Source organism: Fukomys damarensis, unplaced genomic scaffold (assembly GCF_012274545.1).
Source record: "Fukomys damarensis isolate Sample0158 unplaced genomic scaffold, DMR_v1.0_HiC HiC_scaffold_13, whole genome shotgun sequence".
NCBI classification, from domain to species: domain Eukaryota; kingdom Metazoa; phylum Chordata; class Mammalia; order Rodentia; family Bathyergidae; genus Fukomys; species Fukomys damarensis.
This window is the reverse complement of record NW_022900925.1, coordinates 1,405,225-1,425,166: the sequence shown is the minus strand read 5'-3', so window position 1 is coordinate 1,425,166 and position 19,942 is coordinate 1,405,225. Positions and strand designations below refer to the sequence as shown.

At 37.4% G+C, this 19,942-nt stretch overlaps 1 protein-coding gene across 1 annotated transcript in view; it reads left to right on the top strand.

Moving 5' to 3' along the window:
• Nucleotides 1-19,942, top strand: part of Ulk2 (unc-51 like autophagy activating kinase 2) — an 80,460-nt gene that overhangs the window by 27,610 nt on the left and 32,908 nt on the right. The window contains exons 13-14 of the mRNA XM_010635155.2: nucleotides 7,140-7,311; nucleotides 14,500-14,560. Coding sequence (XP_010633457.1) covers nucleotides 7,140-7,311; nucleotides 14,500-14,560 — 233 coding nt within the window. The remainder of the gene's footprint in view (nucleotides 1-7,139; nucleotides 7,312-14,499; nucleotides 14,561-19,942) is intronic.

Below are 19,942 nucleotides of genomic sequence, written 5' to 3'. Positions count from 1 at the left end.
AATGAGAACATATATACATGTGTATGTGCATAGGTGTGTGTGTGTGTGTGTGTGTGTGTGTGTGTGTGTGTGTGTGTATGTGTTAAATAGGAGTCCTTAGGTGGTTGTATTATCTCCTTTTCATTTTTTTTTTCAGGTGGGTAAGGGGAGCTGGCTTCCCTGGTCTTTGTTTCTGGCTTCCTCAGTGTTCAATTTTAGTATATGTGCTGCCGAAACAAGCACACCTCAGTGTTAATAATTGTGTTGCCTGGTACCTCTCTCAAGTCCAAGTCCAGGCTCTCTTTCTTTGTCTTTTTTTTTTTTTATGGTACAGGGGATGGAACTCATGCTTGCCAGGCAGGTGCTGTGCCACTGAGCCAAATCCCTTGTCCTCCCTTTGTCTTGTTAATTGCCCTAACTGTAGAGTCTTATCTGAAGAGGAAACTGCTTTTAGTGGTAGAAGCAGAAACTTTTAGTAAGTTTTCCTATTGATTTTTTGTTTGTTTGTTTTGTGTTTTTTTTTTTTTTTTTGAGACAGGGCCTCACTATGTAGTTGAGACTGACCTGGAACTCACTAAGTAGTCTAGGCTGGTCTCCAACTCACAGTGATCCTCCTGCCTCATCCTCCTGAGTGCTGGGCTTACAGGGGTGCACCACTATGCCCGGCTTTTCCTATTGATTTTAATAAATCTTAATGAGGTCTTACTTAACCTTTTTTAGCCTATTGATATAGGGGGAATAATGTAACTCCCAATCTGCTAGATGTTACTTAGATACACTGAGTTTGTGTTTTCCAAAATCAACGGATGAATTTTAAGGAACAACGGAGATTGAGTAGGAAAACTTTTTTGAGAGAGATACCTCTTGAGAGATAAGAAAGAGGGTAATTGAAAGTGGGTTGGCAGCAAGCCCACTTCTCAGAGGAAGTTTTATAAAGTGAAATCATGAGGTGGGTACAACGTGGGTCAATACTATGATCAACCAATAAGATTACAAGTATAACCACTTAGGTAATATTTATCCAGTGGAAAAGCAAGTGTACATAGAAAGAACAAAGGCTTTCTTTAGGAGGGGATGGCTCAGGTCAACTACCGGGTGACTGATGGCTATTTAGGCTTTATTGGACCAGGTAATACCAATTATAATATATTGCCTATCCCTTGGGGAGGCATGTAGACCTGGCCCTTTCATCTTTATCTTGAGGAGGCCTGACCTTTAACAGATGTGCCTCTAGCTATAATAATCGTAGCATGTTTTTATCCTCTGCACTGACTACATTGATGGCTCATCCCTGTCTGACTGCCTGTATTTTTAATTTAATTTAGCTATCTATAATACTATGACTCCCCTGTCTCTACAGTACCATTGCATCTGTTCACAAATGGAGCCAGCTATACTGTGGGTGTTCCTTTTTATGTATAGTGTTTACTGATGTAGCTGAAATTTAGGAAAAAGATTAATATTAGAGTTGGGTCAGATTGACCTACCTTTGGACCTCTTCCCTTACCTGGCTGTTTAGCTTCAGCAAAAGTTTCCTCTCTGGGGCCATTTTCTTCAGAACAGAAAGTACAGTACTGTCACCTTTTTATGGGGTTTTGGTGATGATACCTACAGGCAGTATCTATTACAAGTGGATAGGCCATAAATTACCTAGATTCTGTAAATATCAGGATTAGCATTTCCAGTAGTACATTGACCTTGGAACCAGGTTTTATGGGCTTAGATGTCCTTAATTGTGATTACTGGTCCTGTTCTTTCTCCTGAAGTTCTTTAACCATTTCCTTAATGGCTGTGTTCTTTCCAATTTAAATGTTTCTTTTTTATCCTGAGGATTTCTAATTATTGTTGTTACTGCTTCCTACCACTCTTCCTCTCTATTGTGCTTTTTTAGATAGATCCTTCCCCCAAATCTCTTCTGCAGTCTGTGGCCTTGAGATTTTTCCACAACTGAAGGCTCCAGGGCTGTTACGTCAGTTATTGTATTTTCTAGATTAGCCAGGCATAGTTGAGTTTCTTGAATTTTGCTGGTAGGAAGGTGAATGAGCCATATATGGAGGAAATTGTATATTTAGCCAGTTGAGATAACTCACATTTAAGAGCACTGGGCATGGGAACACTTAACATCTCCTATTGACTTTATTATTTGTGCTGAGTTCCTTAACTTCTCTGAGCCTGTTTGCTTGTGTGAGAAGTGAATTATTTTACCTTCTTAAGGTTCTTTAAGGATTAAAGGTTCTTTAAGGATTACAGTGTCTAACCATGCTAAATATTCAAGCAGTGGTAGCTGTTAACTAGGGAAACCAGTAGCCTCTGGCTAAAACAGGGTAGAGTAAGTAGCCTATTGCTAAGAGTTGTAAGTATTGCTAAATATTGCAAAGTATTTCTATTTTTCTAGATAGTAGTCCTTCATCTGATGAATAGCCAGATCAAATTTTTTCCCCAAGCTGTGGGTTGTCTCTGTAAGACTTAAGTCTCACTTCCATTCCACGGAGCGTGAACAGCCGAAAGGGCCTCCAGGATGCTGAGTCCTATAGCCCAATGATGGCTCCGGAGGCAAGACCCAGGGCCTTACTTCTGAAAGCCGTGAACAGCCAAAAAAGCCTCCACGAGGCTCCGGGAGCTCAATGGAGAAACGAGAAACCCAGGAGGGAACACACCAGGCTAGATGGTAAATAGACCCTTATTAGTCTGGCCAGACGGCACTCCCAGAGAGGCAACTGCTCAGGGGCTGAGGTACTTTTTATAAGGTTTTTCTAAACAAAGAGTCAGGAAATTCACAGAACAAGACTGCAAACACATTTGCTTATCGCGAGCAGGAAATGTTCTAAGGTCACCTTTTGTCATACCATTTGCCCCTGGGCGTGCTGTTTACCAAGGTAGCAATTAGCATATGAAGAAGCACAGTCTGGCCTATTAGCATGGAGTCACTTTAGCTTATTCAAGTCTTACAGTCTCTTCATTCTGTTGTTGGTTTCTTTTGCTATGTAAATCTTTTTAATCAGATCAGGTCTCAATTATTAATCCTTAGTATTTCCAATGCAGTCTGAGTTTTGTTCATGAAGTTTTTGCCTACTCCCACATCCTCATGGATACACACAATTTTGTAATACAACATTTATTTATTTATTTATTTAGGTTTTTTGAGACAGGGTCTCTCTATGTAATTGAGACTGCCCTGGAACTCACTATGTAGCCCAGGCTAGCCTTGAATTTATGGTGATCTTCCTCATTCAGCTCCGAGTGCTGGGATTATAGGCATTCCCGCACCATGCCCAGCTAACATGCTCTTTTTTAATATTGTCATACAAATAACTAACTGCTGCTTTATTTCTGACAAATCTTTGAAAGGTATTCATAACTCAAAGTCATCCACAAGAGCAACAACAAAAACCCAAATAGCTCTTTTAATTATGATACTAGCTACAGATTTAATGCTGTTTAAATGGTAGCTCTTGAATACCTATTGCTCACATAACATTTATTGAATGCCTACTTCAGGTGAAATTCTGATTTATGCTAATAAATGGAATTCTTACCCAGCAGGGTTGGGTCAGTCCTGAATCTGGACAAACTCTCTGGGTTTCTGAGTTCAAGCATGAGAAAAGCCCATGAAAATAAAAAAATGAGTTTATTTATAGTTTGACCAATTTGAGAGGGCAATTAGTGTGCTCTATAAATAACAAAAGTTCTTTAGGGCTGGGGGAAATTGGAAAAAAAAAAAAGTACAGAAGCATTCTAATTTATAGAAGGGGCCCAACAAAAGCAAGGAAGTATCTGTATATAGATTTAGCCAAGCTTTGACCCAGTGGGCTAGAAGTATTGAATCCTCCTTGGCATCAGGCCTAGCTGTGGGGGTTGGTAGGGATTGACAGTTTACTTTCTCATCTTGAGCCAAAACAGTCTCTCTTTAAAAAAAAAAAAAAAAAAGCAGTTTTGTCAGGTCTCAGAGAGATTATCCTCTGAATTACAGGATGACCAGGTCCCTGAAATTAAGGGACTTTTAATTGTGTAGAAAATAGGTAGGATACCTCAATCACTGTTAGAAGGTCAAATATATATTATACATTGCCTGTGGGAATATGGATAAAGGGCATTAAAATAGACAGGAAGGCCATTTAAAGAAGGGGATTGGTTGAACAGTTAAAAAAAAAGTTAGCAAGACAAATTAGTTTAAATAATAAAAAAAAGGTATGATAGGCCAAGGAATCCCTGTACATAAAGTCATATAAGTGTGACTCACTTAAGGAATTCTCTAGCTCCCCATGGACATTTTAAATTTTTACAGTTAAGTGAAATTTAAAATAATTAAATGAGCCACATGTCAAATGCTCATGAGCCATATATAGACAGCTAGTGGCTGCCATCTTGCACTGTAAGACCTAAAGTCTCACTTCCACTCCACGGAGTGTGAACAGCCCAAAAAGGCCTCCACAATGCTGGGCCCAACACCCAGCGAGGCTCAGGGAGCTCGACGGAGAACGAGAAACCCAGGAAGGAACACACCAGGATAGATGGTAAAGAGACCTTTATTAGTCTGGCCAGACGGCACTCCCAGAGCCAGGTGGCTCAGAGAGGCGCCTAGCTCAGGGGCCGAGGTCCTCTTATAGGGAGTAAAAGAGGGGGTTAACATTTTTGGGCTCACAGACAGGGGACAAAGGTCTCCTGACTTGAGCTGGTGGTCAGCAGTCACATGCTCAACAGTCACGTATTGATGAGTGACAGGTACCACCCATAGGATGTCTCATAGGTCACCAAGACACTCCGGATGAGCAAACAGTTTGTCAATTAACTTGGGGCTCTATGTCTGGAGTCTCTAATTTACAGGTAGATTCAGATCTGGACTTCAAACAATACAAGAGTGATACACATTCTTAGGCCAGGGATGGAACAAAGGTCGGGGCTGTGGCTACAATGGGAGGGGTTCAGGACACTGTCTCCTAGGCCCTTTGCCATTTAGCAAGGGCTTGTAATTTAGGTCCCACAGCACAGCTCTCATGAAGAATTTCCCCATCATTGCACACAGGATAAGGCTTTTCCCAATAATTCAGTCTGTGATATGAGGCATTTGTGATATGAGGGGAAAATAAAGTAGAAAGGTAGGCAATGGCTGCATCTTGACAGAAGTTACATGCAAAGGTGCTTTAAAGTATCCTTAAAGCTGTGTGGTGAGCCATTTAAATGATTTTTTTTCATTTAAATGATTAAGTGTAGGGTGGGGAATTTAGCTCAGTGGTGCCACTGCCTGCCTAAATGATTAAGTGTAGGAATGATAAGATTCATGGTGCATTTTTAAGGTAGAAAACTAGATTGGAGAGAGGTACAGAATACAGAGTTCTCTATACTAGAGAAATGAGAATAACCTGAGACTATTAACATTGCTTACCACCGCCTACCTTGCAAGCGCAAGGACCTGAGTTCGATCCCCGGTACCAAAAAACGAATAAACAAAAAAACATTGCTTATTATTATCATTATTTTGAGAACAAGAGTCTAAACTAAAAAAGCAGTGGGAAAAGAAAGGGGGTGGAGTGGTGCAGGTAAAAAGGAAGGGAAAGAATTTGCAGATCTAAAAGCTTGTTTGAACTTGAGAGTAGCAGGTAAAGAGCAAAAGGACCTTGTTGGTGACTGACTGGATGGCTGAAGGATTTGGTGGATTAAAGAATATATAATTGAAGAATTTGAGTCAGTGAAGACAGATAATTTGAAGAAACATTAAGAAGTGAAGAAAAGGACTAAGGTGTAACTTGGGTACTTGGCCAAGAAAAAAAGTGGTGGAATTAGAGGGTAGTAGAGATTTGAAATGTGAAAAAATTAAGCACATTAATGTGCAGAAAGGGGGGAAAATAGAATAAGGGGAGAGAGTGAAAATGTCAGGAGCTGATCTGTGTTGGTGGGAAGGAAGGGGTAAGTAGAATGCAGAGGTCAGGTAGAGAGATTGTTTTTGTTTTTTTCCTTTCTTTTGTTACCAGGAATTGAACTCAGGACCTTGTGCTTATAAGGTAGGCCACTGAGCTAAATCATCAGCCCTAGAGAAATTAGTTTTGAATGGAAGAAGAGAAACTTGTCTTTCAAGAAAATGAGGAAAGAGGACCAGGGTGGTTGTTGATACAGATGTTTTTATGTCTAGCAGGAGAATAAATTGAGAAAGTTCCTGCCTAAATCATAGGGAAGAAATTACGGAGTCATATACTTGAAATCATCTCTCAACTTGACTTTGCCTTTTAGATATGTGAACTTGGACAAATTACCTAGTCATCTGAGCCTTTGTTTAAATGTGAATAAAGAATAAAGCTGGAGTTAGATGACATGTGGAAAGCTCTGAACAATGCCTGGCCTATGGTTGATGCTTAGTAATGTTGGTCCCTTTCTTTTCCCTTCCCCTTCACGTACAATGTCTTTAGCAAGTGATATGGGGATTTTATGTTTATATATATGTCTCACATACAAAGGTGTTTTGAGACTATTTCATTGCACAGTGATATTCCAAAGGATCAACAGGACTGAATTGGGTATTATAAGGTGTGGATTTAAAAAGCATGAGGTAGTGTTTTTCCTTTTTTGAAGTAGAAGCAAAAATTAAACAGGGTCACAGACATTGTGAAGAACTTATAGAAGAAGTTAAGAAGTTAATTGTTGTAGAAAACCTTTCTATAATGAGGACATTGAATTATCACTAGGGTCCATGAATGAGGCAAATGCTAAAAGATACAAAGGTAGCTTTGCCTAAGTTTTTGTTTAAATGCTTTTATTTATATGCTTTTCCTTTCCTATCCTATCTCCCACCAAAAAATCACCTCCTCCCCCTAATAAAGCAAAAGAATTTAAACACACTTTAAGGTTTTCCAGATTTTTCTTTATGGAGTGTAAATAAATTTCTAACCTAACATATAGTTAACCTTCTTTTTTATTCCAGTATCAGGAATTCAATTCAGATCCTTGTGCTTGAAAGGAAGGCATGGTGCCACTGAGCTAAATCCTCAGCCCTAGTTATCCTTATTGATTTATGTAGTCTCTTACATAACACGATCTGTTGCTTTCCTGTTTTGTAATGGTTTTTTTCTTGTAGATTTAGAACTTTTTTGTGTGCAAGTTGTAATTAAAGTCCCTAGACATTACATTTTATTATTAGGCCAGTTTTAATTTTATGTTGTTAATTTTAGTCCCTTTCAGATATGCAGCATATTCAGGAAGAAAACTTATCCTCCCCACCATTGGGTCCTCCCAACTATCTACAAGTGTCCAAAGATTCTGCCAGTACTAGTAGCAAGAACTCTTCTTGTGACACGGATGACTTTGTTTTGGTTCCACACAACATCTCGTCAGACCACTCATGTGAGAATCTTTTCTACTTGTACACATTATATTTCTTAATTTACTAGGTTAACATTTTTTTAAACTTTCATATCACATTTTCTTGTGTAGAGTGCCTTTTCAAATGGGCATTTTATTTACTTGTTTGTATTGGAATCATATACCTAACTTTCTAAAATATACTCAGTTATTTTCCATAAAAAGGTAATTTTGGATTCTGAAGGTACATGAAAACTTTATAAGAAATCACCTCAAATTCTGTTTGTATCCAAACAGAAAGAAATAGAGAAGCCAGCAGAATGAGTGAAATTACTTTAAGGAAAGGAATTAAAAAAAGAACTCATTTGGGAAAGAAAAAACAAAACAAAAAAACCTAAAGGGAGCTTTAAAAACAGTCTAGGTATTTTTAGGAAATACATTCAGGAAAAAATTCAGGAATGAGCTTCAAAATATTTAGGAAAGATTTTTATAAAGGAATTAGGACCCGGTTTAGGTAAATATAGTCATTGTTCTTTGGAATAGTAAAAGATACCAGAAAATGTACAGAAGACATTATATAGAATTGTTAACAAAAACGAGACTGATTCGGATATGAAAGAACAGAATCAGAGGTGCTGGATATTTGGTTATGTTAGTAATTGAGTAATGTCATGTACTGTATGCAGAAGTTTACATGAAGAGGTCTGTTTAGTTGTTTGTCCGATACTTATTTAATAAAATGCTTCTGCTGGGTGATGTGCTTGTTGAGGCCATTATCCCCAGACTGAACAATTTAGGAAAATATGAGCCACATGTGCACAGTTTATAATCAGTGCTGTGAGAACTAACATCAACTAACTTCTAAAAATCATCAAGTATAAATTTACAAAAATTAAAACTTTAAAAGTTACGAAATATTTCAAACAGAAAATTCAGTACTTGATCACACACTCAAGTTATCACTGCTGTGTTGCTTTTATGTATGTCAATATTTTGCCATAGTTGTTTTAAATGTCTTTTCTAAGGATAAAAATTGCTATACTTACGTACAAAGTTGTTTTCCTTTTATTACTCTTCCCAGATACATGTTCTTCCTCTGGATATTTTCCTTGAGCATGTACCTGTTATCCATATACAATATATAGTATATTTGTCTTTCCATGGTTGTAAGTAAATCATATATAGAATGATTACTTCTATACTTTTCTTTTTCTTGTTTTTTGTTGTCTATCTGGATGCATGCTAGTTATGGGTCTAGTTCACTTTAATGACTGAATTTTGAAGTATAACTGAATCCTGTCCGCCTGTTTTCCTACTGATTTATACTGGATTAATTCTGCCTTTTCACTAAGAAGTATTGAAATGTTTTTGTGTACATGTGCTACAATTTCTTTAAATTGATAGGAAGGTAGTAAGATAGATACAACTTCAGCTGTATAAAATATTAGTATAATCAAGTTGTAGCACTTGTTGCTACCCCAGTGTTATAAGAGTATTTTTCTATATTTGTGAAGATTTAATTTTTTATATTTAGCTTTGCCTGGAATTCATTTTGTAGATACAGTAAAGTATACGGATCTGACAATTATCCCCACTTCATTGAATGTTCTGTCTTTTCTCCACTAATGTAATGCCTGATTTGTCATGTCAGGTTGAAATATAGGATTGGGTTTCTTTTAAGATTACATTGGTCTATTTGTTGATGTTGTTTTATAATGTCATATTTGTATCTCAATATGTATGTGTCATCAGGAAGGGGGAGGAGGGACATAGAGCATTGTAGTATTCTTCAAAATCACCCTGGCTATTGGTCCTTTCCATCCCTTACTCTCCCCTAATAGTTTTAATTTCAGCTTGACAAATCTTATAAAAACCATTTAGGGATTTTGATGAGAATTGCATTGACTTAGTACACTTTCTTAGTGACAGTTAGGATCTTTATAATACTAGATTATCTAATCAAGATGTGGCTTCAGTTATTTAGGTTTCTTTAATGTGTCCTGACAAATTTTTGTACTTTTGTACATGAAAAGTGTTCATAATCTTTGGTTTTATTCTAGTCACTGTTTTAGTCACTTTTCTGTCTCTTGGACAAAATACCTGATACCTGCAATTTAAGGAAAGGTTTATTTGGCTCAATTTCCAGTGGGTTCATTCCGATGTAGACTGGCCCCAAGGTAGAAACTGCATGTTGAAATGGCCTAGTGGAGGACAGCTGCTCATCCCATGGCAGCCAGGAAGCAAAAGGAGGGTGGATGGGCACAAGAATACATACACATTTCCAGGTCAAGCCCCTCAAGAGACCTGTTTTCAACCAGACCAAAGTTTCTCACAGCACATTTAGCTGCTAAACTCATCAATGGATGAATCCACTGAGGAGTATAGCTCTGCCATACTCAAACTCATGAGACTGTTCAGGGACATTTTAAAATCTAAACCATAACATCTCCCTTGCCCCAAAAGGCCATCACCATCTCATGCAAAATACATTTAGTTCATCTCTTAAGGGTTGTCAAAGTCATAACAGTTCCAGCATTGCTGAAAAATCCAACTCCAGTCTCTTCTGAGATTGAAGACAAACTCTTAGCTGTGGAGCCATATAAAAATTAAAAAAGTTTAAAAGTTAAATATTTTCAATGCACACTGGCCCAGAGTAAACATTTCCATTGCAAAAAGGAAGAATGTTGGGGTGGTTAGAAAGAAATTGCTTCAAAGCAAGACTGAAACCCTGTAGGGCAAACTTTAAATTTTGTAGCTTCCTGTCCAGCACTTAGGGCAGGTTGTGGTAATACATGAGCTGCATCTGGTCTGTCTTTTGTGCTGGCTCCATTCACTCCCTGTTTCTGGTGTCTTGTAACTTCTTCCTGGGGTTTCTGCTACACCTTTGGCTTTACTCTTACATTTTCACACACTGCTCTCTCATGGGCATACTGCCAGCTATCCCAGGCTTTCTGAAACCTGGGTAGGAATCTTCCTCTTGTGTTTTACATGCCTATAAAACCAGTACCACATGGATGACACCAGGGTCTGCTATCAGCTTGAGCAGTTGGATCATGGATGTAGAGGCCCCTAAGTATCTGGATGGTTGAACAAGGTGAACTCATTCCTAGGCAGTCATTCTCTCACGGGCCCCATCTTCCCAAGTGAAAATACCTACATGATACAACAACCATCTTTCAGATACATGAGACTTTTGAGGGTCATTTTATTGTTGTCAGAAATGAGCTTGTGATCCAAAGCACTTGTATGTCAAAGTGAAGTTTCCCATAAGAAATAACGGAAACTCAGATTAGTCATTCCAAAACCCCAATTCATTCATGTAAAATTAAAATACTGTAATATAAAATAATAAAGAAAATGCAAATATAAAGAAATAGTAACCTTTTGTTTTTTGGTTTTTTGAAACAGGGTCTCACGTCTCACTATGTAGTTGAGACTGACCTGGAACTCACTATGTAGCCCAGGCTGGTCTCAAACTCACAGCAATCCTCCTGCCTCAGCCTCCTGCCTCAGCCTCCACGCCCTGCTTTGAGGGTCATTTTAAATCTAAAATGCTATGGGCGTGGTGGCACACTCCTGTAATCCCAGCACTCAGAGGTTTGGGAGGTTGAGGCAGGAGGATCGCTGTGAGCTTGAGACCACCCTAGGCTACATAATGAGCCCCCAAAAATGTAAAATGTAATACTTGTTTTTTGTTTGTTTGTTGTCCTACTGTGAAACTTTCAAAATTATTTCTGTATTGGTGTCAGGGATCAGTTCTCATTCCTCATCTTGCTTTGTCTACATTTTTTATAGTTGATTGCATCTTCTTCCTCTTTTTTTTTGTTAAATTTGAGACTAGAATTCACTAAGTCCAGGCCAATCTCATCTCAATTTGTGGTCCTCCTGCCTCATCCTCCCAATAGCTGGGACTATAGGTGTGTATTACTGCACCCTGCCAGATCTTTTTTTCCTCCTAATTATTAAAACTTTTAAAATTGTGAAATAGATAATTACATGTAAGATATTTAAAACATTTTTTTCTTTTAAACTTTTGAGACAGGGTCTCACTATATAATCCAGGATAGCCTTGAACTCACTAAGCAGCCCAGGTTGGTCTTGAACTTGGAGCAGTCCTCCTGTCTCAGCCCCCCAAGTTCTGGCATGACAGGCGTGTGCCACCTCACCTGGCCTATCTCTACAGTTTAAACATAACAAATACCTGAGTACCCAGCTGATGCTGTCTCCTTTGATTTTCCATCTTTTTGTCTTATTGCTTGGTATTTAGGGCTATTAATGTTTTAACCCTTGTCAAAGGACAAAATTAGAAAATCCTTATTTCCCTTTATAGAATTAGGCAATACTTTGTTCCCATATCAGAGTAAATTTTCTCATGAATTGAGCAAAAGAGGTTGGTTTAACACCTTCCTATTGGGTTTTAATTTATGCTGTCTTGTTTTTAATTTTCAGAGGTTCTTTTTCCTCCTGAGATTATTTTAGGGTGCAGTATTCTGCTTTGTTGTATACTCATAGTTAAGAATGGACAATTCTAAAATTTGAAAGTTCTGTATAAAAGTGTGTTTTATTGATGATGTTTATACTGGGTGATAATGCTGAGGCATTTGCTTGGACTGTTTCCTTTTGGAGCGCTATTCAGATCCCTTAAAGAAGATTTATTCAGTCTTCTGCCTAAAGAGAGTCCCATACTAGTTAGGGGAAACAAATGGGGTAAGATGTTTGAAGGTCTCAGTCATTGTAAAGTTAATAACTTTCACTCACTTAATAACTTTCCTTTACCAACCTGTAATTCTTCCTGGTATTCTCCAGTTCAGTGATCCAGTTTGACCTTTTCTCAGGTGTAAACATTCCGTCTTTGGCTATAGTAGGAGATGAGCATTGCCTGTCTGCATAGAATTAGAGGAAGAATATGAAATTCCGCTTTTAAAAATTTCTGTATTTTAAATATATTTTAAAAATAAATTTTACTGTACATTTAAGGCATTCAACATATTTCTTTGTAATAAAATTGTTACTGTAATAAAACAAATGACATATACATCCTGTCATAACCCCTTCCCACATGACTGATTATAGTACACTATTGTTTCTATACTCTTAACTGCTTCTAAAAAGACTTTTTATATAATCTTTTTATTTTTTTCTTTTTACTGAGTTTATTGGTACATTCTAGGTATACAGTACAGTTATATTCATTACTGGGATCTTGGACCTTTACTAATCCTGCTTTTAGTTGTGCTTTTAAAGCCACTTTGAAAGTTATCTGGTACTGTTAAATAAAGCTTTCTTTGTAGTTTTTTGATAATTGCTTTACTTCTGGACTAAGGATTCTGTTCTTGGATCAGCTAGTCAAATCAATTTTCTGGCTTCCAGATATTTGTGAGGGTGGACTTTTCTGTCCTTTTTTACCTGCGTGAGTTTAGGCTCTTTTCAGTCCTTTACTCTTTCCCTGTAGTTTCAGAAATAGAAATATATTATCAAAGTAGACAAATATTACTTAAAATTATTAAAAGCCTTTCAAAAATTTACCTATGTACCTTTTTGTAACTTTTTTTTTTTTTTGGTACCTGGGATCAGATTCAGGACTTTTTGCTTGTGAGGCAGGCAGTGGCACCTCTCAGCTAAATCCCTGGCCCTTCCTATGTATCTTTTTGTCCTTAGGCTAACTATTAGGGATATGCACATTATTGCATTTTAAAGTCACTTGAAAGAATTACTCTTTGGTGAATAAACTACCAAATTAGAATAGGGTTAGATTCCTTCGCTTCATTTTGCTTTTTATTTTTACAAGTTCTTTTGATACAATTTTGTTTTATGATTATGTGTGGTTCCAACTCAAAGCTACAAAAAACAAAGTACAACTAATGAAACCTATCTTCCCTGCCTGCCCTTGTATCCGTTTCTTCCATTCTCTTAAGGACTAATTAATCTTTAAAATGGATTCCTCTTTTGCTACATTAGTGTTTGTTTCCTTACTCTGACTTAATTTGCCTTATGCTTATTACCTCGACATTAATAGGTTCTTTTCATTTCTAAAATATACGTTTCATGAGAGCGAGGCCCCATGGTGTACCAAATAAATGCATTCCTCAGTTCTCATTTAGAGTCATTCAGAGGAATGTTTGTGACAACCCTGCCCCACTTCTTTGACTATAGGTTAGCAGTATATTTTATTTTAAAAGATTTGTATTAATTGATAAACACTGCTGTTTCACATCACATAAAATTACATAAGGCAATGTAATATAGCGGGTATAACAGTGACATGGGAGGTATCCCTGAGCTCTGAGCTGTGTAGTGCTCTACTTACAGAGGACATAGATGAGTAGATGAAGTTCTCCTGTGGCATGTGGTAGTTTCCAGCAACACTCAGCTTCCATGATACCTTGTTCAATAACTCATCTATGACCTGAGTGTTATGCAGGAGGATGGAGTAGAAGCATTAGATTGAGTTGGGCTTTGTTATACAGTCATGATAGGTATAATGACTATATACATGTCGTGTGCAAGATTGTGCAGCAAAAGTTACAAGGCAAGCATGGTGGCCTGCACTTGTACTTAAAATAACTTGAGGAGCTAAGGCAAGAGAATCACTTGAGCCCACAAATTTGAGACCAGTCTTGGCAACATAGTGAGATCCTATCTCAGTAATAACAAAATGATTCTCACACATATGTAATCATGCAAAAAGGAAAATTAAAAAAAAAAGCAACAACATGTGGGCAAAATGGTATTGGGGTACAACACTCAGAGCTCATCAGTAATCCATGTAAAGAAACCTGATAAAAATAGCAGTTTTTGCACATGTTAAATGATGAAGAAATATGAAACACTGCAGCAAATAGCAATTTATCTTGAAAAAAGACCTCAGATTTGCTTGTAAAAGTGGACACTGAGGCTGGGCATGGTGATGCATGCCAGTGATCTCATTTCTCAGGAGGCTGAGGCAGGAGGAGTATTGCCCCAAGTTTGAGGCCAGCCTGGACTACATAGTGAGTTCAAGGTCATCCTGACTACAAAGTGAGACTCTTGTCACAAACATACAAAAAAAGAGAATGGTGAAAGGTTGCACTCTGTTTAGTTCAGTACAGTTTTCTGTATTCACCTATATTTTCCTTGGATGAAATTAAAGCATAAGCAAATGCTAAATTAGTGTTATATTCATAATAATCCTGTTGGAAAAAATGTGCATGTGGTATGCAGAACTGATTATATTTCTCTCTTTTTCCCTAGATGATATGCCAGTGGCAGCAGCAGGCAGACATGCTTCAAATGAGTTCTTAGTGTGTGGAGGGTATGTTTACATACATTTTATTAAAAAGGAATTTTCATATTTTGTTACTTTTGTGAGTTTATAGAACTTTTGTTCGTATTATTTGTTTTACGCTTCATCATTTTTTAAAAAGAAACTGGTGATCAAAAACATAAAATCTCCCCTTTTAGTCACTTCTAAGTTTACAGTTCATTGGTGTTACATATATTCACCATTGTTGGGCAACCATTCTCCAGGATTTTGTTATTATGTTGCACAATTGAAACTCTATATTTAATAAGTAATTCTTTCCTATTTTCCACTCCCACAAAGGCTCTGGTAATCCCCAGACTATTCTGTTTTTGTGAGTTTGACTCATTCACATACCTCTTGTAAATCAAATCATACAGTTTTTTTTTTTTAATGACAGGCTTATGTCCCTTACTGAAATGTTATCAAGGTTCATGCTATGTTGTAGCATGTGGCAGTTTTCTTTTCTTTGCTTTTCCTTTCCTTCATGGTACTGAGGATTGGACTGAGCTACATTGTCACCCTTTTCTACTATATCATGAGACAGGGTCTTGCTCGAAAACAAAAAACAGAATGGGCTCCAATTTTAGATCCTCTCTGCCTTGGGAGAGTGCTGGGACTATAGGTGTGTGCCATTGAGTCCAGGTTTTTTTTCTGATTTTATTTTTCAAAGAAGGTGTTAATCCTTCCATGCCCTGCACTCTAGGATTTGAAAACAGGATCTTACACTGTCAAGCACTCTACCAGTGAGCCACAGAACTATATCTCCAGCTTTGCTTATTTATTTGGAGACAATGTCTTGCTAAATTGGCCTTCAATTTGTGATCTTCTTGCATTGCCCTCCTGAATAGCTGGGATGTGCTACCCTGCCTGCTCCCTTCCTCTTTTTCTTTTTTTCTGAGGCAGCGTCATCTTTGTAGTTCATGCTGGCCCTAAACTCAATCTGTAACCCAGGCTGGCCTTGAACTCATGGTGATCCTCTTGCCTCTGCTTCCCAAGATCTAAGATTATTGGTCTGTGCCACCACACCCACCTTGTTTTTGCTTTTTTGACAAAGGGTCTCACTGTGTAGTTTAGGCTACTTTGAACTCACTATGTAGCCCAGGCTGATGTCAAATGTGCGGCAGATCTTCTGCCTCAGCTTCAGTGCTGGGATTACAGCCATGGACCACCACACCTGGCTCTTCCTCATTTTTGAAGAGCGATTTTGCTAGATATAGTAATCTTATTTATAATTTTTCTCGTTCAGTATTCTGACTATATTACTTCGTGCTCTTTAGGCATGCAGCATTTGTGTTGAGAAATCTTGTACTCTTATGGGATCTCTTACATATGTAATGAGTCACTTTTTTCTTGTTGCTTTCAAGATTTTCTTTTTGTTTTTGACTTTTGGCAGTTTTATTTTTTTAAAACAGTTTTTCTAATATTTTTATTTTTTATTTTTTGGCAGTTTTGTTTTAATGTATCTCATTGTGAGTCTCTGGCTTTATTCTACTTAGAATTCTTTAGCTTCCTGAACTTGTATGTCAGTTTCCCAGATTTGGAGAGTTTTCTATCATTAATTCTTCAAATCTGTTCGTTTTCTTTTTTCTAGTACTTCTGTAATACATGTAGATCACCTTGATAGTGGCCCATAAATCCCTTCAGCTGTCTTCACTTTATTAGTTCTATTTTTGGGATAGGTCCTGGGGATTCAGTCTTGCTTATTTAAGTGTGTGCTCTATCACTGTTACCCATGCCTTCAGGCTCAATTGTATTTTCATTTTGTCCATCTGACTTGATGATTTCAGATGACCTGTGTTTGAGTTTGCCTTTTTGTCAGATCCAATCTTCTGTTGAATTTACTAGTCAGCTTCTTGATATGGTTTTTATATTTTCCAGCTCCAGATTTCCATTTTAAAAAATTATTTCTATTTTAATTTCATGCATCATTTTCCTGATTTTGTTAGTTGTTTGTGTTTTTTAATTTACTGAGTAACTTTGTGACAACTTACATATTTTCTGGGGATCATGTATATTTTTAATTTTTTTTTAAATTTTGAAACAGGGTCTTACCATATAGTTCAGATTGGTCTCATCACTATCCACCTCCCTTAGCCTTCTGAGTGCTGAGACTGTAGGAATATACTACCATGCCTGGCTCATACATCTGTTTTTTTAAGATTGATTTTTGAGAACTATTTTTACACTTGATCTCAGCTAAAAGACTGAGAAGTGATTGGGAACTTTTTGTTCCTTTACTGGATCATATTTTCCTGTTTATTTGTATGCCTTATGATCTTTTGTTTAAAATTGGACATTTGAGTGCCGGGGATTTAGCTCAGCAGTTCGGTGGCCTGCCTTGCAAGCGCAAGGACCCAGTTCAATCTCCGGTACCCCCCCCAAATAAATAAAATTGGACATTTGAAAGAAACAACTGCTTCTCTTTTGTCTTGGGCTGGCTTCATGAACAGGAACATATTTACTCTTCAGCCTGGCTAGAAGTTCTAGGACTTTTCAGATGTTTTCTGGAGTGTGTTTTCTTTGAGGCTATGTATGTGTATGTGCCTTTATCCTATTGTATATAGATTTCCCTTCTCTCCCCTCCTCTCTCCTCTCTCTGCCTGCCCACCCTGTCCCCTTCTTACTGGGGATTGACACAGGATCTTAAGTGTATTAGGCAAATGCTGTACCATGAGCTACATCCCCAATTCCTATATAGGTGTTTCTATTTTTGTCTCTAGTTTTAAGGATTTTTTTGGTTTCAGGTTTGCTGTATTCCTCTGCCCTTACTCTTCTTGTTCCCTACCGCTTACCTTCAGAGCTAGAGTCTGCTGCTCTAATACATGATGAAAGTTACTATTTTACTGGCCCTCAAAATATTGTGTCACTCTTCTTTTTAAATGCTGAGCCAAGCAAGTCAGAAACTGGTTTTTGAGGCAGATCCCAGGTAAACCAGAGTGCTGGGAAAGAGCCAGGATTTGGATGGTCAAAAAAAAAATTGAATTCTCTTACCTTCCTTAGTGCTGCCTTTACTCTTGTTTATGCATTCATTGGGGTGTAACTGCCTCTTGATTAGTTTCTAGTGTTCCCAGAAAGATATTTTGGGGCAAATATTGTTGTTAATTTAATATTTCCTTAGAAAAATGAGGACCTGTAAAGCTGTTCTCTATCTTAAACAGCATGCATTATCATTCTTTTTACCTTTTTTTTTTTTTTTGGTACAGGGGATTTTTTTTTCTTTGGTACGGGGGATCAAACTTGGGACCTTGTGCTTGCAAGGCATGTGGGAGAACCACTGAGTTAAATCCTTGATCCCTCTTTTTAACATATTTTAAGTAAACTGTGTAGACAGAGTATGAAGAATGATAACATCATTAGTTGTATAGTCACCCTTCAATTTCTTAAATCATTTTTGTCTTTTAATAGTTTTAAATGAAATAAAAATATCAAAGTTATTTGAAACCATTCATATATGTGTACATGCATATCCTATCTGTAAGCATTATGTAATATTTTTGTATGTTTTATATAACTTGCGTCAGAATGTCATTTTCTTGTTATCTTTTCAATATTGGGGATTGAAATAGGACTGCTTTGCCACTGAGCTACATCTCCAGCACTTTTTGAGACAATGTCTCACTAAGTTGCCCAGACTGGTCTTAAACTTGCAATCTTTTGCCTCAGCCTCTGGAGTGCTAGCATTATGGGTGTGTGGCACTTGCGTGTGTATTTTATTTTTAAAACAGCCCCCCCCCACTACTCAACAAAGAAGATTTAGAATACTAAATGAGATTTTAAGTGTCCTGGTTTACAATGATGAAATCAGTAAGGCTAACTAGACAAGTCTTAATGACTTAGTGAGACCCTGTCTCAAAAAATAAAAAAGGGCTGGGAATATACCTTAATGAGAAGGCCTTGGATTCAGTCCTCAGTACTGCCAGAAAAAAACAAATGAATGTATTCTAGGGTATCCTTTGTGTAGCACTGATGCATTGAGGTCTGTTGGTATACAGTTTAGGAGGTAAATCAAATTTTATACAGACTTGTCTTCCGCCTTTCTTTGAGGATATGGAAATTCATATATAGGAGCTGTCCTTGTCAGCTTTGTGTCATTGTGACCAAATACCTAAGATAAACAATTTAAAAGAGAACAGATTTGTTTTGGCTCATAGTTTCAGCGGTTTTAGTCCATGGTCACTCAGCTGCATTGTTTCTAAGCCTGTTCCGAGACAAAAATCAGAGGGTATGACAGAGCAAAGCAGCTCAGTTCGTGCCAGCCAGGTGCAAGAGGGAAAGAGTAGAGATGAAGGAGTCAAGGACAAGATATAGTCTCTTGTTTTACCTAATCTTTTATTTGTTCTTTAGGTAAATTGTGTCTTTCAGAATTTGAGGGAGTACATAAAGGGCATGTGGGGGGCTTGGGGAGGATGGGATAAAATAAAATAAATTTTATAAGAAAAATTAATAAATGACATGATTGTGCTATGAGCAGACTCTTTAGTCTTAGTGTTCCATGCAGATCAAAGATGATGGTTCAGATAGAGCCAACTAAACTGCAGGACCTAATGGAGGTAAGGAGGACATGTTAAGAGACTCTCAACGTACATACATGTTTTCTCTCCCCATGTTGGGGTCAGGGGGTTGACTGATGGTTAGATATTTGTGTTCATAGGAAGCTAGACAGAAAAATGGCCGCAGTGGTCCTAGTTAAAGGTCCAGGGAAGATTTATTTTCATCTTTTTAATTAATATAGTGTTTTTTCTTTTGTTGTTGTTGTTGTTTTTTGAGACAGGATCTCACTATGTAGTTGAGACTGACCTGGAACTCACTATGTAGCCCAGGCTAGTCTCAAACTCAAAGCGATCCTTTTTTTTTTTTTCTTTTTATTGAGGTTATTGGTACAATCTAGGCATACAATACAATTACATTCATCATTGGGATTCTGTACCTTTACATAATAGGTCTCGATTCTCATTTTTCCCCTTGTCCCTGCCCTCCCTTTACCCCCTCCTCCCCTCCCCATTTACACTTTATTTCCATTTTTTCAGTTTCTCATATTTTTTTCCTCTCCCTTATTACCTTTCCCCCACCCTTCCCACTTTCCCTACACCTTTAGCCCTTTACTTCCCATTTCACATTATTAATTATCTCATTAGGATCCTGTGTACTATTATATAAAATAATCCTTAATTCTGGAGATGAAAATGGTCCCTGAACATATTTAAATTGCTTCTCGCTCTTATAGTCTTATTCTTTTTTTCATTATGTAGAGAATACTTTATTAGGTTCTGCAATAAAACCCACGTAGATATGACCTTACATATTTAGTACGATGTTACCCCTGTACACATGGAAAAAAATAAAAATAAACATAAAAATAAATTAACATTTCTAGACCAATATGGTTGTCCA